A 26821-nucleotide genomic window follows, 5' to 3' on the forward strand; every position below is an offset into this window, starting at 1 on the left:
GCATTCTGAACTAACGTAATTAGATTTTTCTTGTCTATCTTATGGCAATGTTACTTCTGAAATGCTCTCAAAAGTAAATGCTGGTATCGGTAGAGCTTCATATGCTACAAAGTACCATAAGGAAAACAATACTATTGAATTGACAATTCCTATGCATTTTTCTTTAACAAGTATGGTGATGATTATTATTTACTTGTCATATGCAACCTGGTAATGAAAGAAACAGACGGATATTGGGAGCATATTGTAGATTTCACATAATTTCTTAATTGATGAAAAGATTTTTAGGGTTAACATTTTATACAAACGTAGCTTATACAACCGTACATGTGTTGGGAGGCAACTCATAAAACATACTGCACACTTTTACCTACTGAAGACATCGATTCCCTATTGTGAGGCCTTGAGAGGAATTTGTGCTCACATCCTATGGGCATAACAGGTCGAATGCTGCCAGGATTTAATGGAAAAAGTATCTGGTAATAACCATCCATGATCACCGGAAAATTGCAAGTGGCAGCAACCTTTGGAATCTGATAAGAAGTAAAACATTTAGAATTCAGCATGCTGCACATTTGAAGTCACAACAGTTTAACAAAGACAAGAACCATAATCATTGCTATTCTTCGCTCCTAAAAACAGAGTAGCTTGAGTAAAGGGGAATATACAACGTTTGCAGTCTAAAGGTGATACACGATGCTGTATACATTAATTCATTCCCCAAATGTGCAGAACAGCAAGCAACAAAGTTTAGCAAGGCCTTAGGGCCAACTTGAGCTCATGCAGTAGCAGAAATGAGGTGATCCATCATAACTCAGGACTCTTTAAACTGCCAGACTACATAAAAAATCAACTAATTCTTTTATATCAACAGCAAACAGCCACTTAGGCTTAGCTTGAGTGACTAAGGTGTAGTGAGATTTGGTTGTAGATACTAGAATCGAGCCTTAATGCTCTCTCTTGCACCAAAAAACTGCAATGGACACAGATATCAATCAAGTTAAAACTTCCCCTAATTGCCTCTCAAAAATCTAGCCAGCACTTGTATTTGAGACATAGGCTTATGTTTTCCTGAATACCAATTTACAGCAATTATCTGAACAAATGATAACAGTCAGTCAGTTAACGGATTGGTACCTGATAAATATCACGCATGTAAGCATGAAGATTGGTAAACTCAAGCAGCTTCTTCTTGGTGCATTTGAACAAAACATTATAGACAAGATCAAACCTAATCAATGTAGTAAACAAGCAAATATCCGCAAGAGTCAATCTGTCTCCACACAAGTACCGCGAACCACCCAAGTGATCATCAATCCTATCCAATGTACTAAACAAACCATTCACTGCAACATCATATGCCTCTTGACTTTGAGCAAATCCACATCTACAATGTATTAACACCATTCAAAAATGCTATCAACAACAAGTTCAAGTTTTAACTTTTAAGTAATTTTTCACAATCAAGTTTTTACTTTTTACCTGTAAACCCCATTATTCACATTGGGGTAAATTGCCCGATTCCACTCTTCAATCTTCCCCTTCAGCTCCACCGGCGAGAGATCCAAACCAGGGTTCTGGGCCAGCCCGTTTAGACCCGAATTGAAAAACTCAATAATATCGTAGCTCTCATTGCAGACCACCTCTTTCTTGTCCACATCCCACAGCAATGGCACCGTGGCCCGCCCATTATAGCCGCCTTTTCTCAGCCTATAAACCTCCTTCAAATTCTGGCACCCGTTAACTTTATCCCTACTTGGAACAAGGATATCCTTGTCCCTACTTTTATCCTTGTCGGGGATATCTTTAAACTCCCATGAGCCGTCGAGGCCCGGGGCTGCGACGGAGACGGGAACGGCTTCTTCGAGGCCCTTGATTGCCCGGACGATTAGGGTCCGGTGGGCCCATGGGCAGGGGAGGCCCACGTAGAGATGGAGTTTGGTGGTTGAGGCGGTTGGGTTTTGGTGGGAGAGGCGGAACTTTGAGGGAGGCCTAGTGTAACCGCCGGAGGGATCGGAGGGAGCCAGTTGGGACATCATGATCTGCCACGTGGAGGTCCAAACCGTACGGACGGTGGAGATTAGGAGGCCTGGAGGGAGGGATGGACCCCAGAGGAGCTTGGAGATGTTGTTAATTATATTGAAACCATTGCTTCTGCTGTTATTGTTGTTGTCGAGGGACATTCTAGGGACAACGTGGCATGTCAATTTAAAGGTAGTTTTGGGTGGAGAGGGCAACGGGTGGTGAGAGCTGGGGAGCGAAATGCAGTGCATCGCTTTGTTCTTTTTTATGTTCTGTTATAGTGTTACTAAGCGTTATCTCTTTCTTTCTTTCTTTTATTTTTTCATTTTTGTAATATATCTCTTTAGAGGAAGAAGGAAGGGATAATTTGGTAAAATGGCACCTTTGGTTACATTTAAATAAAACGCTGCGTTTCGTGTTGGGAAAAGTGAAAACCCGAATAGGCAGCGGGTGGCAGCGTAGCCAAACAGTCCAAAACTCTCCAACAAAACCCTAGTAGGAAAGAAAGGGCAGGGCAGCACATACATATATATAGAAGCAATCCTCGCTCAAGGTAACGAGGCATAGACAAACGGAGGAGCAGGGCGGAGCCAATCCAGAATGTCGAAGCGAGGTAAAATTTTCGTTCATTTTCCAACCCACTTTCCCTCACTTTCCGACTCAGCAAACAAAAGCCACGGTGATCTCAGCCTTTTTGTTTCTTTTAATTTGCAATAGGAAGGGGAGGTAGTGCGGGGAACAAGTTCAGGATGTCGCTCGGTTTACCAGTGGCGGCAACGGTGAACTGTGCGGACAACACGGGAGCCAAGAACCTCTACATCATTTCAGTGAAAGGAATCAAAGGGCGTCTCAACAGGCTACCATCGGCTTGCGTCGGCGACATGGTCATGGCCACCGTCAAGAAAGGAAAGCCCGATTTGAGGAAGAAGGTGTTGCCGGCTGTCATCGTCCGACAACGCAAACCTTGGCGTAGAAAGGACGGCGTCTACATGTACTTCGAAGGTCCAAAGCATTCTTCTTCCTTTCTTTCTTTTTCTTTTGCAATCTTTTTATCTGTGACTTGTTTTTGTTGCTTCTTTTTGATAATGGGGTAACTGATTTTTGTTGTTGGTTACTCTTAATGGGAAGCATAGAGTAATAGGAATTCGCCAGTTTTAAACAGCATGATGCTGTTGTTTATCTATTGCATTGTGTTACCTGTCTGCTGGTATATTTGATTTAGTTAGTTAGTACTGGAATTTATTTGTTTTTGTTTGAAACTTAGTTTGGGTTTATTTATCTGTTTGCAGATAATGCTGGTGTCATTGTCAACCCCAAGGGAGAAATGAAAGGTAGACCAACTTATCTCTTCATTCTATTTTGATATTTTCAATTACATAATAGTGCTTGTTTTGAATTATGAAGTCAAATGCAAAAATTCTGCTCTGCTGCTTATGTTGTTTTGGGTGGGTTTTAGATGAAGTTCATTTAATGGTTCGATTCTCTTGCTCTTGTGATGTCAAATGTGAAATCAAGTCAATACTGTAGAAATTTTCCTGAAAATTTGTTGCTGCCGAATCTAAATTATGAAAAGGAGACCATTCACTGATTTTGTAAAGATTTTCTTTTCTATTCTTCCTATTCTTCCAAGTTATCATAGAACCTGAGAAATATCAGTTATCCTTTTTAGAAGTATGGTTTCCCAAACATGTCTTGAGAGATTATTTTTTGTCTGTGATTGTTGCTGCCTTTGGTGTAGTGGAATTACCTTTTGTTAGGCTATTTATGTCAATGCCTTTATTATCGATTTGCGGTTCACTAGCATAAATTGATATGTTGTTGGATTTGATATTTGAAACTTATTTGGGTTCATTGATTTGGTATTCTCAGGATCTGCTATCACTGGTCCCATTGGAAAGGAGTGTGCCGATCTGTGGCCTAGAATTGCAAGTGCTGCCAATGCTATTGTCTGAAAGAGTTAATGGTTTTGTTTGTGATTGTAGTTTTAATGTTATCTTTCTATTATTTTCCTTATAACATGTTTTGAGAGACTTTGATCAAACAATAGTAAGATTTGCAACCTATTTTCGTATATCTAGTAGTCTAAAACTTATTTTAGAAAATTTACATCGGTTTTAACATGCTTTCATGGTCTTTTCCTTGTGTAGAAGCAACAAATCCCTCTCAATGTGATGCCTTGCAACACGTCAAAGTTTCACCTTGAAGTTCCTTGCCATGCCAATTCGCATATTAACAACGATTTTCTCATCTAACTGGCCTAAGAATTTGGGACCTTAGTAGTTGATTTATGCCGTCATCCGTGATATGACTCCTAGTGATCTTGTTGCATTCTTGAGAAGCATCTGGTATGGAGTGATGAGCTCACTCAAGCATTTGGTTTCTCATTTGGTATGGAGTGATGAGCTCACTCCAGCTTTTGGTATGGAGTGATGGTGCTTGCTCTAGATCATTGCATGATTATGCTCGATCCAGGTGGTGCGCGCTCTAGATCATTGCATGATTGAGCTCTTTGATCGAGGATTAGATGGGTGAGAACAAAATAAGTTTATTATTAGCTAGCTAATGCCAATTCCAAAAAGCAGCTAGAGGCAGACTCTGCCAATTTATAGGCGATTATCATCTGGAAAGATAATATCCATTACGCAATGATCTCAAATCTCTATTTTTCCTTGCATATAATTCTATCTTAGGTCCTCCTTATTTAAAATGAAAATTGAGTATATAGGGGATTTGTAAATGCAATGAGTTTCATCTTGTAGAAAGAATACAGAAGTGTTGTTTTATTACACTTTACCAAAATCAAATTAAACTCTGTTGACATTGAAAAATTGACCTTTCTGTTGGTAAATTAATAGTTGAAAAAGGGGAATAGGTACTAACTATAGCCAGATCCGTCTCAGTTCGTTCGTATCAAAAGAAACATCCTCTCAGAATCCTCAACGTCTTTAGCGGAAGTTAGAAAATTATTTTCATACTCATGAGATAAAAAAAACAATATTGAAACGTGTCTTTTGGAATTAGATTACACGATTTAACCTATTTAGGTTTCTTTTTAATTTTCTTTAGTCATAAAAAATTGAAGTTCATTTAGCTAAGGTTTTTTAGATTTATACATTAATTAATCGATTAATCATTCATTAAACATCCAAAAACTCAATAAATTCAAGCCCAAATCGATTACCTTGACACAAAAATAATATTTTTGAAACTCTAAACACTTTTTTGAAATTGGAACTAATTACAAAAGAAAATCAAGGAAAAGAGACAATGTTTTCATATTAGATGTTGGTGTGCATCAATTTACCTAAGAAAGTTTCATCAATTTCATAATCCATGGTAAGTGAAACTTTAACCCTAACCTTAACCTTAAGTTGGGGTTTTCAACCCCTAGTATGAAAGTTTTGGTATTTTCAATTAAAAGTAGATTATTGTCAAGAGTTTTTAGGGTTAGCGTTAGGGTTGTAGCCCTAAACTATAACTTTAATCCAATACAATTTGGGGTTTTGAAACCCTAGTTGCAAATTTTTCTATTTGCAATGCAAAATTAGTTTGTTGTACATTTTGAAACTCCAACCAATTATTTTGTTGTAACAACTGTTGATGGCTAGTGACATTTCATATGATATGGTGGTTTACTGCAACAGTGATCTGTTCAATGTAGGGATGGTGACCATGATAGATACTTTTTTATAAAATTGACAAATAACATCTTCAAAGGTATTGTAGATGATTCCATTATTGGCAAAAGAATGAGTATAGCCATTAATGCATGATATCCAAAGTCCAAGAAATATTTAAGTTGCAAAGTGATGAGCATGTGCTGAAGTTGTTCAAAATGAATCAAGGTTCCAAGAAAATCCACCTATACTTAGTGTTCATACCTGCAATTGCTCTGCAAATAATGAACCATGTATAGAGTAACTCTTTTATCAATGTTAATAATGTTAATATGCTTGATATTGATATTGATGTTGTTGGAAATGGTAACAGTAAAAGGAAAGGTAATGTAGTTGTTGGTAGTTCAACTACTAGTTTAGGGAGAAAGAATCTTAGTTTAGCTAGTGATAGAGGCAAAAAACATGTTGGCGTAGCTACTGGTTGTAGTCAAGATAGAGGAATAGTTAATGGAGCTAGTGGCAGAGGTAAAGGGATTGTTGGTGTTGGTATAGGGAGAGACAATGTTGGTGTTGGTGCATGTAGCTTATCTACTAGTAAAGGTAGAGATATTGTTGGTGTCAATGCCAGTAGTGTAGTTAGTGATAGAGGTAACGGTAAAAAGAATGTTGATTTTAGTGCTAATAGTTCACTTAATGGTAATGGTAAAGACAATATAGAGGCAAGTAATTCTTATGTAAATATGAGTGAAAGTGATTTTAGTAGTGTTTAAATGGACACTAATAAGGAAGAAGGAATTGATACGTCTAGTGAGATTGTTGATTAGATGCTTGAGACTGAGAGTGATGATTAACAAAGTCAGTCAAAAGGCAATGGTGCTAAGAATTTAGATAATGAGGATAGGGCACTTAATAATGATTGTCACGACCCAATCCAAAGCTATGGCCGACACAATAGCCCAATAGGTAAAGCCCACTGAGCTCGAGCAAGCCTTATAGTGTTGACACATCTCGTATAGCAATATTCCATCATATTCATATAAAATTCATATCCAAACACCTAACATATTTTGAGTGTGCCTTAACTCAATATTAAAATATTAAGTGTTGACATTATCTTTATATATTCTCTATCATAAGTATTTGACACAATGGCTACATCAAAACTATTAGACTTCTATCAAGTACAAAATTAAGCATGACAAGACAGTGGAGTGATATGGGTTGGTGGAGCCTAATGAATGCTAGAGGAACATATGCCACTCTTACGGATAAGGGTAGAACTACTTCATTACGATTCAGCTAACTTTTGTTTAGAAAACCAAAAACATGAATTTTAAAATATAAGTATAAAACTTCAACGAAAGACATAAGAAGGGAACAAGAATATTAGTGGAGGAGTATTTTATAAATCTATGCCATTTTTCTTTAAGACTATACAATTTGTTTTTGGAACCAAAACTACGAATGCAATTCTCAGTTCCTAAATCATTTTGAAACACTTAGCCATTTTCCCCCAAGACATATTCAATCTACATATAAGAACTTACACTTTAAACACTTTTCATATATCACGAGGTAATATAAACTAGCTTGGAAACACATTTTAAAACTCAATTCGTTAATTGCACATAAACATTACATCTGAAAAATATATCATTCGGTGGAGTTAGCTTAAGTAGCATTAGTGTAGTGATAGTGGTATTTCGTCGTCCCATTATATAGGTCATTTGTGATAATGGTATTTTGTTGCCCCACTATGAAGGCCATCCACAAGGTAGCTAACCTTTACATGTGCATATGTAACAATAGTCCACTACTTATAGTTAGTGACCTCATAACATTGCTTGTGTCATTCTCGACCACAAGGCTAGCATCATTTCGTCCATTCATGTTTGTATATCTTTAAGTCCTCAACACTCAAAGTTTCACATAAAACCAATCAAATTTTTTTTTTCAAAACATGAAATCCATAACTCATAAAACTAACATTCCTTATTTAAAATCTAGCACATTCCTTTAAAACCAACATTTATGAAACTAACATTATCATCACATTAAAAGTCTAGCACATTTATTTAAAATCTGTAACTCATAAAACTAGCAATATCATCACATTGACAATTTATATATTTCAAAAGCTTATTCCTGTAACACCTCCAAACTTTGATATGGATTATGTGTGATGTTGGCTAAGTTATTTGATGAGTTAATTTGAACCTTAATGTGTATGCTTGTATACTTATGATTATGCTTATGTCTATAGAGAATGACTTTGAATTTTGGTATGTTGAGGTTATTAATGGATGTTGTGTATGAGGTAAGTTTATGGAAGTATGAGTTATGATACTCAGGCAAAATGTTGAAATATGTTTGATGAACATATGAGATTTTAAGCTTAATTGGAACTTTGGAGTTGTTGCTTGAATGTAAGCATTAAACTTATGAGTTATATGGTTGCTTTGAGGTGTAGATTAAAGTAGGGAATGGTTTTGGACTTTTGGATTTGGACTAAGTTAGAGGTGTTGAAAATTTACATTCTGGAGGAAATGTATCAATACATTAACTAATGTATTGATACATTTTTGGCAAAAAGAACAGGGGACGCATTTTGCAGGATTTCTATCGATACATTCAAGAATGTATCGATAGATTTGAACTAGGGGACATTTTGCATAATTTTTATCGATAGATCGTCCAAATATATCAATAGATTTGTGAAGGGGGACTTTCTGTGAAAAATGTATTAATAGATTCTCCAATTTATTGATAAATTTTAGGTAAAGAGCATTCTGTTTGATTTCTATTGACACATTGCCTAATGTATCGATAGATATGAATGAAATTGGAATGAATGTATTGATACATTTAATAATGTATCAATACATGCATGTGGAAAGGCAAAAAAATATTAGGCATTAAGCAGTCCGCCCATATGAAACCAAAAGAGAAATAAAAGCTCTTTCCTTTGCTGGCACTCATTTGAGGCATTTTAGAGCTTAGAAAACCATTATAGACGTAAAATTAAGCCTCCTAACCTTTTGAGTTGCGTTTTTATCAAGATATAACTTTAAATTTTGTTTTTATTTAGTGGAGATTCCCTCCCTTTAATTTGGCCGATTGGTGAGCTTGAGAGTGGTTTGAATGGGCGTTTGAGGTGACTATTTAAGCATTTTAAAACTTAGAATGCAAAGTGGATGGAAGTTAGGCTAAGTTTAGTGCTGGAAGAATATTTGAATGCCAAGAAATAATTGATTATATTTTGTGAGAAGGGGAAACTAGAGTTTAAGCATTGTTGTTGGACATAGAAAGATCATTGCTAAATTTGGAAGCTTGTTGATGAGCAGAGACATTCAGATTTGGTTGTTGGAAATAATTATTGAGTTTAGAACTTGTTGGTGAGCAAGAAAAATCTCAAGTTGCTGTAGGATTGCTTAAATTGTCACAGTGACTGGGGATTTAATTTTAAAACTAAGCGCTATATCACACACACACACACACACACACACACACACACACACACACACATATATATATATACAAATGCATGAATGCTCATCTTAAAGGTAAAATTGNACACACACACACACACACACACACACACACACACACACACATATATATATATACAAATGCATGAATGCTCATCTTAAAGGTAAAATTGTTGTGTTTGCCTAAAAGAATTGTGCCTATGCTAGTGTTGACCATGAATTATAAATTTTGCCTTTGATTGGATATTGTTTCGATTTTCTGAAATGCCTTATAAAAGTCGTATGAATACGATTTGGAAATGGGAAACAAGCCTCTCTGAACTGTCTGCCCTTAAATGAATTGTGTATGTGCTGTTTGTTTTGTTATGAGCTACAAAATGACGAATATATTATGTTGCTCTTTGAATTCCCAACATTGAGAATTGTTGTCTCCGACTTTGTGAATGATGAGTTGCCTATCTAAGCACCGTTACAGACTATTGGGTTGCCATATATTCATTCACATGAGGTTGTATTCGATACATGGGTGCAATTGTAGATGATAAATGAATTAGCAAAGATTCATCATATGTTGATACATTTGATGAATAGAGGTATATGGAATAAATGTTTAGGTTAGCTATGCATGTGAGAAAATGATTTAATGTTTTCGAGGTAATGTTTATGTGTTCCTTCTAATGGTTATAAATTTCGGATGTTGATTTAATTGTGGTTGAGTGACACTCTTTCCCTATGACATATGATTCTTTGTCGGTTGCTTCAACACTGTGCATGATTTGATTTTTTGTCAGTTGCTTTGACATCGTGTGTAATTTGATTGTCCATCGATTGCTTCAGTACCGTGTGTGATTTGACTTCCTACTAGTTATTTCGGTACTATGTGTGATTTGATTCTGTTGGCTAGTTATCCTATGTTGACTTTGATTACATCCAAAAAGTACCATTCAATGATTATGCTTTGAATATAATGAAACGATTTTCATAATAGCATGTTATACCTCTTGAGTAATGATTTTTGATCTGTGTATGAGGTGCGACCAAGCATTTGTTTAGGGATCTTTGAGGTAAGTTCAAATTAGACTTGTATTAAGTTTGATCATGAAATGAACTAGTTAAGGTTGGTAGAAGTACTGTTTGAATGAAAATTTCAATAAATCTTAGTAAGTACCCTACAAGGATGATTTCTGCATACCTTACTTTTTGGAAATGTTATGTAGATAGCTCTGTTTGCATCGTGAATGCATTTTTTTAAAAAGTGTTATTTTTATTAAACTAGTTACCAACCTGTTACTTCAAGTCTTAAGTCCTCGTTGACTAAAACTCTTGATGGCCATAATAGTTGCCTTAGCTGTATGAAGATTGTACAATAACAACTTGTGAGAGTTGCCCATAAAAAACTAGCTGCATAACTCGAACACAAAGAAAACACTTAAGCAAAATATCATCTTAGATCTTATGACTCTTTAAAACAAAAAGCCTTGGGCCAAAACAAGAGCATCACAAAACAGCAAAGCAGAAATAGGCAACTCAATGTTAACATACTAATTATCGATGAAGCAAAACCAATGAGTCGGAAGGTGAACAAGGATGCTAAATCCGCCCACAGTACTAGTCAATTGATACTTGCTAGAGCAATAAACTTGAGCATAGTCTATGACATGGATGAGATGTCTTATATACAGTTCATATGTCATGAAGGCTTCAGTGGATCATTTATAGCACATTTAATTGATGCAAAATCTAACAATTGCTCATCGTTGCTTCCTAGATTTGGTTATAATGCACGTAACTATCTATCAATGTAGCTTACCATGACAAGTGGCTAACCACAAACCATAAGTATTTTCCATGGAAAAGTCACCAATGTAGATCCTCGATCTGTGTACAATGCTACCATTAAGGCTCCCCAAAGAGTGGAATTCACAGTTAGGCTTACGAGTCTCTTATTCACTTGTCCTTTACAGAAGCGAAGTTTCAAGGTTGTTGTGAAGGCAAAACTCGTGGCACGGTGCTATTATCTTCATTTGGATGGAAAAGTATTCATCAAGGTTGTTGTGAATGCATTTTAATACATGTCTCTGCACAATCTATATTAGATTTCTTTTTGCTTCCACTCACCGAGTTATAGATGACTCACCCCAATCATTTGTTACATTATGTAGATAAATAAACTACAAGATTCAGGTGGTTAGTATCGTCTTTTAGACAAATGCTTTTGGCATCTATTAGGCATTTACCATTTGAAGAGTCCATTCTACTGAATTTGAGTTTGTGTCAGTTTTCGTTTTCGATTTTGATTTTTTTTTTCATCTATGTTATACTTCGGATTATGTAGGCACTGTGTTGCTATTTATTTGGTTTAGTTGTTGTATGGGACGAACCCATTATGCTAGCCCATGTATGGCTTGCGAATATTGTGAAACACTATTATGTCCATTGTGCCAAGGAGCAATGTTTATAAACTTTGAAGTTATGTTATTAAATGAACATTTGTTAGCTACGTAAACCTATGGATATATGCATTGTGCTTGAATTGATTTGTTATCTCGCAAACTTCGTTTGCTAAAGTCGTGCGCCGTTCATGACCCTTTAGTTTGAGTTGTGATAGTTTCGTGCAAGTTTGTATAATAAAATGTGCATATATTTTATATAGTCTTACATATATATATATATAAACATATGTACCTATGAACATATTAATAAAACAATCCCGAAACATTTATAGGCACAATATTTCAAAAAGTTTCATGCATTTTCCAACAAAACAGTTTGAATGCAAGTCCATTCACATTTTAATACCATCTTACAAAACCAACACCACTAACACCTCGATCCAAGTTGAGTTTTGAAATACCAATAGAACCTATAATTACTAATAAATAATAATTATCCCAAATATATCATAAAAATTCAAAATTAATAATTTTAATAAATATACACTAGCTAAATTACTCCTAACCTAAAATTTAAATTAGAATTCTAGTATAATTTACAAACCCATTAAGCTAACTACTCAAATTTAAGGTTTCCTTACCTTGGTGAGCTCAGAGATGTAAAATTCAACAAAACCTAATATTTTTAAGGAAAAAATTATGAAAAATTAGAAATCAATTTTTTTGAAAAATAAAACCATAAAATTTGGAGTTTTTGTGGGTTGAAATCTCACATTTACTTACTTAAAATTGATTAAAGTTTACAATCTTGGTATATTTGAAAGTGGTAGTGTAGAGAAAAACTAGGATGAAGAGAAATTTTTCTTTCTCTTTTTTATGTTCAGCTATCAAGGGAATAAATGGTGTTAGAAGCTATTGATTTAGTGAGCAAGAAGGAAGAATGAAGGTTTAAAGTAGAAGAATGAAAGGACAAAGAAAAAGAAAGAAAATCATGGCTTTCTTGTTGGAGGAAATGTGGTCTTGAGTTGAAAAAAATAAACAAGGGAGAAAACGCTTTTGGAGAATGATGGGCGGCTATAAAGAAAGACGTAAAGCTTCCTAAAGAAGCTTGGCCACAATTTTTTTAAAAAGTCAAACATGTTTTTGTGTTATTTAAGAGTAACTAACTTCTTTATGTTATTTCGAGGTAAATAAACAAATTACTTTCTTTTTATTATTTATGGGTAATCAACCGGAATGTCTTACTTCTATTATTTAGGAGTAATTAATCGGATTGCCTTTTTTTTATTATTTAGGGTAATAAATTGAAATGCCATCTTTTCATTATTTAAGGGTAATTAAACATAATGCCTTCTTTTCATTATTTAGAGATAATTAATCGAAATGCCCTCTTTCTATTACTTAGGGGTAATTAACGATAATTCCTTCTTTCTATTATTTACTCTTTAAACCTTTTTCATAAAATTTAAAATACATCTCCAAAAGCATAAACCTTAAATATTTTGGTTACCAAAATATTTAATAACACTTACTAAGGAAAGGACGAAATTCCTCCTAGTCCACATCATTGTTCCTACACCTAGTTACGCATTTATAAAAGTTAGGGTTTTACAGTAATGTTAATGGTTTATCTAATCTTAGAAGTTATGTTGAATAGTGAAATAATGGAAGTTTTGATTCTAATAAAAAGGACAAATTAATTGATAGGCCTATAACAAGTACTCTTTATGCACATGATGAGTTTAGAAAAGTAAAGCTTGTCAAGAATATGTTATTTAACAGTATTGATCACTTTAAAGAATTCATGAATGATTATGTAATTCAAGAAGAATTAGAGATATATAAGACTAAAAATGACAAAAAGTATACAACATATTATAAGGGGAATGTTTGTAATTGGAGGATTCATGTAACATTTATTCTAGATAGGAAGGCATTCAAGATAAAAATACTAGAAGGTGAACACACTTGTAAAGGAGTCAACAATAACCATGTTGCCGCAACAAGTGTTAGATAGTAAAAAAGCTTGGCTTTCAATTATATTTTAAACCAAACATGTCTTACAAATTAGTGTAGCATGAACTGATTAAGAAGTATGGTGTGATAGTGAATCTAAAGAAGCTATATAAGGCTAAGATAATAGCAAGAGAGGAACCTAAAGGACTCATACTAGGTCATACAAATTGTTGCATTTATATGCTCGATGGTGAAAAATACTAAACTTGGTAGTATTACCATGCAATTAAAAAGGCCATAAATTAGTGTGAACCCTACTTTTAAAAGTTTTTTTTTCCTATTTTTTGAAGTCATGAAAAAAAGGTTTAGTAATGGATGAAGGTTTTTTGTTGGTGTTGATGGATGCCACTTAAAATGGCCTTATGAAGTAGCTTTGTTATCAGTTATGGTCATCGATAGAAATTATGGATTGTTTCCTATTGTTGTTGATGTTGTGGAACTTGAAAATGAAGATGCATGAGCATGGTTTTTGCAACTATTGAGTATTTTCATTAATGAATTTAATAGATTATTAACATTGATGAGTGATGACCAAAAGATAAACTGATTTCATTATTGATTTCATTTATTGATTTGATTAATTAATTTATTCAATTTTGTTATGTGGTAAGGGTTAAATGAAATCATCACAAAAGTCATGCCACATGCAACTCAAAGAAAGTGTGTTAGATACTTATTTAATAATTTCAGATAAATGTTTGTGGGTTTAGATTTCAAAGTCAACTTATGAAAAGTTGTGAAAGCATGTAATCAATGGGAATAAAATTAAGCAATGATGAAGATCAAGATAGAATATAGTGATGCATACTAATGGTTGATGGAAAAACCATTAATCTTCTGCACAAAGCTAACCTTTGTTCCTAATGTGAAGAGTGATCATGTCATAAACAACATGGTCGAGAGCTTCGATAAATGGATTGGTTGTGTTTGAAGCAAGCTATTCTTAACTATATTAAAGGATTTAGAGTGAAGTTGATGAAACAGTCACATGATAGATATGAGAAGGCATGTACATGGTGTCATGACACGAGATTTCAACCCAAGCATTCATTGGGTCGGCAACGAATGGGGTTGCTGTTGCAAAGGACACCTATAGAGTTAGGTCGTACACACAAGGTGCAAAGATATGGGCCATGTGGAGTAGTGCAAAGCGACGGGTTAGGCATGCGAGGCCTGCACATAAGAAAGGTGCATGCATATGAAGGTTGTTTATAAAGGTTAGAATTCTTGTGTAATGTTGATAGGGAATGGCAACTAGGGTTCAATTAGTTGTGTTCTATTAAGAATATGACACTTTTTTTGTTTATGTTATCCTTATTTACTTTGCTTGCAACTCAAATAAGATTAAGATTTCACTTAGGGTTAAGAGGGGTTATCATATAAATAAACCCCTTAGGGTCTTTTTATAAGGCACCAAGTTGCCAACTAAGCAATTAGCATAAGTCATAGGTATTTTGTTTGCCTATAAGGAATAATACAATTACTGTTTCTTTAAATTTTCTTCTTCATTATTTTTGCTTCCACATTATGTTAAGAGTTAGGCTTATTTAGCCTTCACGTACGAGCTTAAAGCCTCACAGTTCTAAGCTAAAGTTCCAAGTCTGTGACGCATGGGATATGGTAATTACTCTAGCAATTAAGAAAAAACTTGATGGAGTTAAGCACAGTGGTTAGTTTTGCAAAATGGTGCCTACTAGTGAGAGTGAGTTTAATGTCTTTGAAAGTGGAAGGAGTTTTGTGGTGAACTTGCAAATAGGAGTTTGGAGTTTTCCATTTAAGGTTTGGCAAATTTCAAGCTTGCCTTGTAAGCATGCAACAACATGTGATATTGATAATAGAAGTAGATGAGGCTTTAAACATGATTATTTGATGATGAAGAAGATTTAGGATAAAAAAGAAAAACATCCTGAGGGCGTTACAACTTTGATACCATCAAAAAAAACAGGTGAGGCAAAAAATTTGAGAGAGAAGACATAAATGCCATTTTTTTTTTTGTGATATTTGATCTTACATCATATTTGAATGTGACTGTTGAAAGCCAATATAAGTGCATACGTCAATCATTACTAGCAACTTGAGCTTAAGCTTTTAAAGATCGTGTGATTTAGACTCAAAAAATTGTTGGACCAATGGTACTTGGACCCAATATGTTGCAATTGGTATTTAAACATGTATTAGCCCAATGTGGACATTCACATTGCACTAGTGAGATCTCTATTCTATGCAATGGGCCTTTATTATGGTTGTGATATGTGACCTTAATGAAGATATAAAAGAATTGAGTGGATAAGATGTGATGCCTCAACTCATATCATATGAGAATATGATTATTAAAGATTTATATAAAGGTATAAGTCAATAATTATTAGCAACTTTAACTTAAACTTTTGAAAGCAATGTGATTTAGATACAAAATGTTATTGAATCAATAGTGCTTAGACCTAAATCGTTACACTTTTCATAATCTATTTATAATATACAAGTTGCTAAGAGTTTACAAAATAAACTACAACTAAGATTACAAGATAAATATAATAAGTTCAAATATTGCATTAACTTACTTTGATATTTTTATTGTGGGCTTGCCTTTTTGTTAGTTTGTTATGTTGGTTGTACCCTTGTAATAACAATCCAAAAGTTGGGCTCATGTCTTGTATAGTTGCAAGGAACTCTCAATTCCAATTTTATTTATGAATAATTTAATTTTTCAAAAAAGAAATATTACATTGACCAAGATGGATGTTTACTATGAACTTTATTTGAAAAAAATTTAAAATCTTGTTTCTTTTCAAAATCTATTACTCAAACATGTAGTTTATAATGACCACACACATATTTAGATTAGGGTCTGAGTCACATGTTTTGTCATGAAAAAATTACTAAAGTCAATAACATTTTTTTTTAAAAAAAATAAGCGATTAGATAAAGAGATGTGCCCATTTTGCTCTTCATTTAAGATAATTTTGATAATAGGATAAAAATCAATAAAGAAGGAAAAAAGTGTTAATGCACAAATTAAGTCACTAACTAAAAAATATAGTTAAATCTAACCATTATACAATAAAAAAATTATCCATTGTTTTTCCAAAATAAAACCTAAAACTAATATACTTGTTTCATGAGAAAAAGAAAGATAGTACACTATTTTCTTTGTTTTTAATTCCTTAACATTTTTTATTGAAAAAAAATGCTTAATAGAGGCCACATTCAGTAAGGTTGAAATCTTTTTTTAATAAAATTTTGGTTAAATTATGTAATTTGTTTTTGTACTTTTAAAAAATATAAATTTAGTTTTTATACAATAATTTGTATAAACTAAGTCTTTGTACTTTGTCAATTTATTAATTTCAATCTTTAAATCTAATACAGTTAAATTTAGCCGATAAATATACTAATACGATATCTTAATCAAGTTGATGTGACACTTTTATTGATGTGACATTGATTATGTGTTGATGCAATATGAACACGACACTTTCTTGATGAATGCTTTAATGGCTGCTATTCCATCCTCTTAGCCTTTTTAGCAATCCTCAAATGCAACATTTTGAGTATCAAGGTGTAGAAGGAACAACATCAAACCCTCAAGCATTGGAATCTATAACAATTCTTTTGATTCGGCATCTAGCCGGTGTTATTCCTCATTACATGCTTTCGTGGCTTTTCTCTCACCATGACGTGTCCTCTATTCATCCTTGCTCTAGTGGAAAGTAATAAAGTTGAAACATATGGTGGTTCCTTATTAATTCCATTCAATTTACTATTAGCTCTCTAAAGTCTTGTAGGTCTTCTCTTTTATCATACACATCAAATTATCCTTCTTTTGTTATGTAGGTTAATAAGCATTTGTAGATTTAAAAAATGAAGCATTCACTACCCAAGCGCAGCATCAATTAAATGGGTAAATTTCTAGCTTATGCCTATTCATTGTTCTCTCTTGTTAGGTACATGGTTTGATCGAATATATGATATATTTTTCTTACTAGTATTAGATAGTAATCCTATATTATTTGTTGTACTTGAATATTTGGTTCATTGGTTAGTGCATGATTTTCTATTTAAAAAGTAAGATTCAAATCCTTCTCCTATAATTCTAAAAAAAAAAATTATATTATTTTTTAGGTTTAGTGTTTTAAAATTAAATATGTTTTAATTCATTAATGTTGATACAATGTCATAGTAGAAATAGTTATCTAACTATCTAATTATGGCTAAAGACCTAAATAAAGGTTTAAGATTCGATTGATACCTATTAGTGAACAAATACCTACAAGAAATCTAAGTAATACCACATCAGTAAATAGTCAATGCCACATCAATAAGAAGTATCATGTCAATTTGATCAAAATGTTATGTTGACATAATTAACAATTAAATTTAATAGTGTTACAGTTAGAGATTGAAATTAACAAATTAACAAAATATAATGATCTAATTTATACAAATTATTGTATATGGACTATTTACATTTTTTTAGAGTACAAGGACTAATTGCATAATTTAATTAAAATTTTTTAATCTCTTTCCTCCATTTAAAAGGAGGAAAAAATTTTACAAATATAAAATGTTTTGCAGATAACGGAAAACTTACATTGACTTACAAAAAATATCTTATACTTGCGAATAGTGTAAGACATTTTCTATCTATCTTCCCTCCTCTCTAAGATTGATATAATAAATCTTAAGATCAATCTCACTTGTAAAATATTACCCTTCCCTCCTTGTATGATTGATCTCACAAAACAATAAAGCATCATTATATTTTTTTCTTTTGTTTAGTTATTAATTTTTTTTCAACAAAACATGATTAATTATTTCTATTCAATCATTTCATAATGATCATATCACTATAATTAGTTTTTCTAAGATACTAAAATTTTTAGTATAATACAAAATAATTAAGATCAATTAAATTTTTTTTTATTAAATATTAAACAAAATTTTCACACAAGAAAATCTCTAATTTTTTTAATTTCTAATTTATGATTGATTTACTTAACAAACCAACATAACAATATGATGAAAAATATATAAATAAATAAATAAAAAGAGTTAAATATTATTTATATATAATATTCTTAATATTAAAAAAATGTTTTGGATGTATTGCATAATTAATAAATGTTTATATTTTATAGTATGATGGCAGAAAGTTATTGAAGATGGAAAATTTTATAATTCAAAAAAATATTTATGATAATTTATCTAACAATAAAAAAATATTAAATTTTTTAATAAAATGTATTTTATACAAATAAAATTTTCCATTACCAAACTGAGAAGAAAAATATTCAAATTTCATTTTCTTTTTTCATTTTTAGGCTTTAGCCTTTTGAGAGTCGATCAGTTGGGGGCGGGAAAACTGAAAATCCCCAACTCAGAGCGTTGGCGGTCTTCTCTCCAGAGTGTCGGAGTCTCGACCTTCTTTCTTCTGTTCTATTTTTCTCTCTTTCACTTCCGTGAAAAGTCCATTGCCCGTCTTTAAACACTTAACCAGGTGCGACCCAAACCGAGCTTGGCTTCAAACCTCTTCCCAATTTGGTATCTCGTTTCGGAATCGGCATAGTTGAGAGCAGAAATTAAGAGAACCAAAGAAAAAGAAAAAACAGAATGGGATGGAATTACCCAGACATATCGTTGGAAGAAATGATGAAACTGATAAAAGGGTTTGTAGATATACTCATTTTAGCATCTGGGTATCAATCATCTGGTCTTCTTGCCCACTGGGACTCCGACAACATCAAGCGAGCCTTTCATTGGGCTCTCTTCTTTGAAAACGTCGGTACCCTCTCTTTCTTCTCTAAAACCTATTGATTGGCTTATTCCATTCGATTTAACAAATTTAAGATCCTTTAATAAAAAATTAAAAGAAATTCCTTTTCATATCTTTGTTGGGGAAATGCAAATTATATTAATTGAAATTTCTTTTATCATATTGCTTAGGTCTTTAGGCGTTTGAGAAGCTTGGATGTTTACCGAGAGTCTTTAGAGGAACTTGATGCAGCGCTATTCGAAATGGCATCCCATCCTTCCTTCCCTCAGGTGGTGGTCTTTATACATCTTGTTTTGTGATATGCTAATTGAAATTCTATGTGATTGAATTGTTATTAGTATCAATCTTTTTTAATGGTGGCAGGGTCTTGCACATTTATCATCTGCTACTCTTAGAAGGGCAAGAGGTTATATGTTGGAACACTTACTCCATAATTTACCATTGAGGGATTCACATCTTAAAGCAATCTTGACATCAACCATCGAGATGGACCTTAGTGCACTTTCAGAGACAGAACATGACTGTCTCAATGCGTATTTGAATAAGTTGACACTGCAAAATAGACTTTGTATGGGGAATTTGTTTACTTCATCTCTAGATGTAACTCCAACCATGGAAACTGAAGACTCTGGCAGTGATAATTTTACTAAACTTGCTGTTCAAGAACTCTTCAGGAGGCAATCTGCAGTGTCATGCATATCAACTATTGAGGAAGGAGTGAATATTCTTTCTAATGCTGTAAGACAGAGCAGCTGGACTGAATCTGACTGTAGCTTATTTAGAGAAAAAATGAAGCATGAAAGTCTTCCAGCTTTACTGCAGTATGTACTGATTTTTCTTGCTAGTAATTCCATGTTGAAAACATGATAGCTTAGAAATTTAATACATTAGTGAAAGCTTAGTTCTAGAAAGGTAGTGAAATCTGTTTGTTGTCTTAACATAACCATCTGACTCTTTCTAGAAGACTACCTTTCATTCTCTTTGAAATCATGGATATCCCTTGTTAGTATGTCAACTCACAATTTTCTGGTGCATTAATTACAATCTGTGAGTTACATTCGATGGATCAATTACTTCTAGTCTGCATCACTTTTCTTGAATGTCTAAGCCAAAATATTTATCTTTGTACTTAGAAGTGCAGATGCATCAGTTGCTGTGTTCACATGGAACCAGTGGAAGTCAAGGGCTTTGTCATATTTTCTTGATAAGAGAACTATTAGATTGGTTTCTGGTGCCAGTTTAATATTTTCAGGCACTAAGGTACAATGGGGGAAAGTGTTTGGACAGCTGAACTTTTCTGAAAAAGATAGCAACTGTGATATACATGAGGCAATTGTAAGTTTGTTCTACTTGATATAATTGATAGTGATGTAAGGTTGTGTGAACTTTTTATTAAAGCGTGCTTGACCATGGTTGATGTGTATCCTAGCTATGAGTGTCACTTGCTTGGTCATGTCTATACTTGTCTAGTTCTTGCTCTTATGCTTGTGCTATGTTTTTGGCTGTCATGTCATTATGTCCATCTACATGTTGCAAGTGGCAGCTATGCTAGTTTGGGAGGCTGGGGATGTAAGAAATTTTGGCAGAAAGACACCAATTTTATGTTACCAGTAAATATGCTATCCTCAGCAATTGTTTGCCATTTGTTTATTTGGACTTTGAATGAGTGATTGACGTTCCAAGATATTTTTATTTATGATCATGAGTAAAAGAAAAGCATATGTGTTTCTCTTTTTTACTGTTTGTTGTTGCATGATGTTTATGATAGATGACTTATCACTGCAGTTCTATGAAAGTAAAAGGACTTGAAAGCTTGTTTTAACTCTTGGGAAAAGGACAGTGGTTTTTACTTGCAATCAGTTCGGGACACTTTTAGCCACAGTAAACGTTAAACTCTGTCTTTTATCTGCAACTTGACTGCAGCAGAATTTCATTTTGTTTCTTGTTTACAAGAGAATAGTTTCAGTTTTCATCATTGATACCAACTGGTTGTGATCAATTAATTGCACCTAAATCTTAGTGTGAACACTAATATCTTTGCTTAGCCAAGATTGGTTTTGGTCATATATAGATGTGGGGTCTATTCAAGTTTTTAATGTGGGGATTTATCTTATGTGAGTCTTTTTCCAGAGGGTATTTATTTTCATTTTAAGCTCTAATTCATCTTTTTCCCCCTTCTTGTCTCTTGGAACAGGAGCTTTTATTACTTGGATGCATTGCAAGCAGATGGAATTACATAATTGAACACTTAACTTCAGTATCTTATGATTCTGTTACCATCTCAAAGCAATATCACATGCTTGCTAACTCAGACTTTGGAAAGTCTCAAACTTTTAATCAAAAAGAGGATATAATGAAATCAAAGGTATCTTTTAAGGGTGAATTGTAGAGATCAAAGAATGTTCCATATGCCTGTTTTGTTGGAGTACAACCATCTTTAGTGTACTTGTGTTTATGTTTGTGCATATGTATGTATACATGTAAATGTCTGTGTGCATGTATGTGTCTATGCATGTAGGCATGTTTGTATGTAAGTATGTATTTATCTATGTAGGCATGTATTGGAGGAGCTTAATTGTGTTTGATCTTATCTAAGCATTAATTATTGTTTTTGTTAAGTTCATTATTTCAACTTTCTTTGTTATTCTAGGGTTTTTTGTTAATAAGAGTAAAGGTGGTTTTACTCTTTTATTATTGTATTATAAGGAGGTTGATGATTTACAGTCCATGGTTCAATGATTGAGCCCCAGATGCTGCAGAAGTCATTGGTTCTTGTGCCTGCAGCCATGCTGATCTCAGAATCTCAAGAGATTTTCCATATGCTCCGAGTTCTTAAAACCCTTGATTTTCATTGGAATGGTCCTGACTTTTAAATTATCATGTAGAATATAGATCCTAAGCTCCATGATATAGTTTAACTGCATTTCTGACTCCCTGTTTTCTTATTCAAAGTCACTCGACTATCCTGTCACACTTATGGTAATCCTGCCATTTTTACCACTTCTTTAGCCAAGAACCTATCATCACTGGACAGATGCACAAAAAACATTTGGAAATTTTTGGCTTGATTGGTGCTGAAAAGCAGAGAGGAACCTATTAGCCTTATTCTTGTAGTTAGCTTTTATCTTTTTTCCTTATCTACTGCATAAAAATTATTGCTTTGTGAAGACCAAATCGTTGTAGTTCTATTTCTGTCACATTGGACTCTTTTTGAGTACGCTATGCAACTTTTGCAATAGACAAAAAATATCAAAAATGAGTTGAAAGACGGTATTTTGCCCCTGAGTCCAAGTAGTGTGCTTTACATCTTTAATTGTAGTGCAAATTTGTTCTGTGAGTTGTTCTGTATTTTGTCTGTTTTTGAAGCATGGGAATGTTGTTATATTGGACTCTAGCTCCAAACCAGTTTTGTTCTTGCTTTTAATCTTCTAGTTTGGCTCACTATTTATAGTTTATTTTGGTTGTCTAAATTAGGAAGCTGGCATTCTCGATTTTCTGATGGGACTCTTGGGTGGTCAAGTTCATCTGTTGTGGAAATCATCCCCTGCCCTTACAGCAATTTCACTTCCATCCTGGTATTATTGATCTCTGTGTGTGGCTTTGGATAATTTGAGTCAGCTCACTTTGTTGGAATAGATAATTAGGAAATTACAGACATGTTAGACTGTGAACAATAAAACTTCGTCTTTTATGCTTGTTTAAAATTTAGTAGATAACACAATTTTAATATGAATTTTAATATAAGGCCTATTGCATATACCTACCAAGGCAGAAATTAGTTAATACGAATTAGGAACTCATATTTAAATAAATTGATGATGATTGAATATCTCTATATTACCATGGAATGGTTCAATTTCCATTTGATTTTAATTTTAATACTGACCTGTGGACATATCTAAGAGTGCTTGCAGTTTGCCTGCTCCATGATTTAAGATGACTGTAAATGGTATTGCAGGTCACCCTTATTTAGACTTTACCTGAGTGAAATAGATACTCAATTCAAAGGAAATCCTTCCACCATGAGGTTTGGCATCTGTAAATCAAATTTTAATTCTTCATTATAATATGACTCATTGTTTCGATCCTTCCATGACAGCATTTTCATCTTCAATTCCTATATTTTGTCTTGTAGATGCTGCAGTTGTATTCAAGATTGGAATGAGCATAAAGACTGTGAGTATATTCAGCTCTCCATCTTCATATTCTTTTCATGCATGCTTTTATACAGCATCACGATGTGCAATGTAAATTTTACGTGCCTTGCTGAAACTATATACCAAATGCCATAAGGTTTAACTAGCTATTAGGCTGGTGGCCTTATGATCTTGTTCCAAGCAGACCTTGAGAAATTAATTTGTTGAAGTACAAGCCTAAAACTTAGAGAGTTACTTTTCTGCATACGCATGGTACACATGCAATTTCGTCATTTTTGTCAGTCAACTCTCAGTGTCAACAATTATGATCTCCGAATCTGTTTATAATTGCTTTACTTGTTCCCTGCAGGTGAAAATTAAGAAATAAGTAATCAAGGTTTTTGTTTAATATTTAGGTAGCTTTCACAGAAGCAGTTATTGACTGTATTTATGACTAAAGCAAGGCTAGTGTTTTCTACTCGAATGCACATTGCCTAGCTGTTGGCATAAGATGGCCTGTGCTTATGGAGATCTCTTTAATAGATTATAGTGCCAATGGCATACCAGAACTTGAATCATGTTTATGTGATAAAAGCCACAAGTATAACTTCAGCAAATGACATAGGTCTGTTAGCTACATGAAGAGTGAAATCCTGGATGCAAACAAACCTTACATCCAGTGTATGGGTAATCAACATAGGGACAACAGGAACTTATTATTATTTCCAGCTATCTGTTTCTTCTTTATTGAGGATTCTATGCTTTATGCCAACAGAAATAGATCACTCTAATTTTTGTTTGGATATTGGACATCAAATACATGATGTCTTCCCAGGTGAACTTGCTGAGAGAATTTGGTGTCTCTACATCTTTCATGTTTGTGGTGCTCAAATGATACATGGCACATGTGGTGCTTGATAGCTGAAAATTGTCAGGCTGGTCTTCAATAAGGTTCCCTCTTTCTACATCTATTGCTGAAAATGGCATTTCATTTGCATATACTTGTAGCGGGAGGTATTTTTTTTTTATCTAAATTTTTGTTGTTACATATCACATTTGGTGTTAACTGTATGTAAAACATAGGCCAGGTTTTTTAAATAGACATTTGAGTTGAATCTTAGTATTTCAAAGATTCACAATGCCTAAATGTGATTGTCCCACTTTGTTATAATCAAGCAGAAAGAGAAAGGTTGATTTGGGTATGGTAAGAAGGTATGGAACTTGATTAGGAATTGATATGATCACGTATTTATCACTGTCCCCCTCCCCTCTTCTTTTCTAGGGAAGTGGTAAGAAATGGGAAGATTGTAAGGCTTTAAGACAGGTTCATTGTAATCTATGAAACAAAGGATAAATTCATATTTGGTAAGCAAAATCCACTTGTCCAGAGAGAAATTTCAACCAATAAAATATAGGGAGAAATACAAAATTATAGATGTAAAATACTAGATTGGCTATTGAAACGGTTTTCTGTAAGTAAGAAGTTAGCCTAGGCCAGTAGCTGAAATCATGGCAAATCTTTTGGGTTCAATTCCTAATTATTTGTGGAAGAAAAATGTTGTAAATGGTAAATTCTCTCTTTCCTCACACGTTCCTGCTTTTGAGATGCAATCATTTTGCATGTAAAAGACTACAAGGAGTTAAGTCTGAGTGGAACATTTTCCTTGAAATGCTTCTAGGTGTTATCTTTATCATTCATATCAAACTGAACTATGTAGGTGGGTGCGTCAACTTTATCTCTTCTTTTTGTACAATGAAAGGGTGATGAAACTTATTGTTGCATACAGTGATTGGTGGTGCCTGTTTTTGTTACAAGTTGCTTTTACTAAGCATCTGTTTGTCAGCCCCACAAAACTATTTTCACATCTTTGTGGGCCTTCCTCCAGATCAAGTGACACCGAACCTTTTGATAATTAGGGCACTCTTTTTCTCTCTTTTCCCCTCCTCCTTTCGGCACTAGAAGAGTCAGATTTAGGCATGGACGGCATAACTTTTAGTCACAGCAAACCTAATCTTGGCCTCTCTCTATCTCCTGTAGATGCTTGCCAGAAAGTTCGCTGTGAGTAAACCAGAAGCAAAACCACAAATGATAAACACTAGCAACCTTTTTCAAGGCTAGACAATTTAAAAAGGTGCTCATTACAGACATCACATCACTGGCAACTAATCTTTAGACAAGGATGACCTAGGAATGATGGCAAAGCAAAGTGGAAAGAACTATGGGTGATAATGATTCCGATTTCAGACAAATGGCAAAGTGCCATCTAACATCTTAGACAGTGATGTCTTCTGGTGGGAATTAGATGCATGAAAGGCTCAATTCATGCCTTCTTTGAAACTCTATATCTTATTGTTCTTGTTGCTTTTAGCCTTGCAATCTTCTCCTTTAAGTGGATACATACTGAGAAGTTAGTTAGGAGTCAGCACTGAAAATTCTGAAAATGCAAGGCTTGAAGAGAATCCAGTTCTTGAAGTGGGAAAAGAAAATAGCAAACGATGGATATGCAGTCAAACTTATCAGTGTTCAGAGTAGGCCAACTTTGTGTTGTCGCTTAAAATCGTATGTGTTGAAGCAGTTTGTGTGGAAGCTCAAGTCACAGTGGAGGCAAGCCTTGAGGTTGCAAAGAAGCAGCATGCAGTTCAGTTATGACCTGCACAGCTATTCTCTGAACTTTGATGATGGGTTTACCCATGAACATATCATACTGAATTCAATACGCTGAATTCTTGGCTCTTTTCTTCCAATAAGTCATGCTGATTGTTTTCAGTCGTTTTTGGGGGGCAATTTGATGCATAAATAAAGAAGGTTTTGCCATTTTATGTGTTTATTCGATTTTCTGTTGGCTTGACTGTTGTCAGCTGTCTCCCTACTTGATTTTCTATGATAACAGCTGTAATTAGTATCATACAAGAGGACAGAGACCATGTATTTCTTTTCTGTAAACATGAATTTTCAGGCATTGTGCAATATTCCTGATCCATTCACAGTTTTCTCCTTACCTTGGTTGCCAAAAGGCGTTATCTGGGTTTGAACGTTTGGGATGGTTGCAGGCTTTCTTTTCCCTGATTCTTTTCTCCATTTGTTTCTTTCTATCAGCAACTAAACCAAAGAAATGATATCATGAAATGTGATTTCCATGGGATAATTTACAGCTTTATTAAACCCTCTTCTTCCCCCAAGAAAGAGTAGTAGTTACGAGATGATGGTCCAGATTTAAAATCTCCTGCATTGTTACTCCATTTTTTGGAGCAAATTTAAGAATTCTCTGAGCTTAAGCGACGGTGTTGGCTACATGTGTAATCGTCAAGGAGTTATGAAGCCGGAATCCGTAACTTCAATAATTCCAGGCATAAGCATATTTAATTGCGTTTGCAT

At 33.9% G+C, this 26821-nt stretch overlaps 3 protein-coding genes across 6 annotated transcripts; 2 read left to right on the plus strand and 1 right to left on the minus strand.

Annotated features, from left to right (window-relative positions):
* Positions 243-2336, minus strand: LOC18613076 (glutathionyl-hydroquinone reductase YqjG). The gene is made up of 3 exons (XM_007050121.2): positions 1483-2336; positions 1138-1387; positions 243-533 (listed from the first exon to the last, which is right to left on the minus strand). The coding sequence occupies exons 1-3, from the start codon at positions 2271-2273 to the stop codon at positions 345-347; spliced, it is 1230 nt and encodes a 409-aa protein (XP_007050183.2). The 5' UTR covers positions 2274-2336; the 3' UTR covers positions 243-344.
* Positions 2463-4095, plus strand: LOC18613077 (60S ribosomal protein L23). Its single transcript, XM_007050122.2, has 4 exons — positions 2463-2635; positions 2740-3024; positions 3312-3353; positions 3892-4095. Exons 1-4 carry the CDS (start codon positions 2623-2625, stop codon positions 3972-3974), a joined length of 423 nt encoding a protein of 140 aa, XP_007050184.1. The 5' UTR covers positions 2463-2622; the 3' UTR covers positions 3975-4095.
* LOC18613078 lies at positions 18846-25701 on the plus strand. 4 transcript variants are annotated; one of them, XM_018129992.1, is made up of 10 exons: positions 18846-19314; positions 19480-19578; positions 19673-20130; positions 20443-20644; positions 21504-21674; positions 22784-22884; positions 23268-23336; positions 23445-23485; positions 24281-24396; positions 25233-25701. In XM_018129992.1, the coding sequence occupies exons 1-9, from the start codon at positions 19147-19149 to the stop codon at positions 24361-24363; spliced, it is 1392 nt and encodes a 463-aa protein (XP_017985481.1). In that variant the 5' UTR covers positions 18846-19146; the 3' UTR covers positions 24364-24396; positions 25233-25701. The 4 variants fall into 4 exon arrangements, with proteins under 4 accessions (XP_017985481.1, XP_007050186.2, XP_017985480.1 ...); XM_007050124.2 differs by having other exon boundaries at positions 25484-25668; XM_018129991.1 differs by having other exon boundaries at positions 24281-25701.

This window comes from Theobroma cacao, chromosome 1 (genome assembly GCF_000208745.1).
Source record: "Theobroma cacao cultivar B97-61/B2 chromosome 1, Criollo_cocoa_genome_V2, whole genome shotgun sequence".
In the NCBI taxonomy this organism is placed as follows: domain Eukaryota; kingdom Viridiplantae; phylum Streptophyta; class Magnoliopsida; order Malvales; family Malvaceae; genus Theobroma; species Theobroma cacao.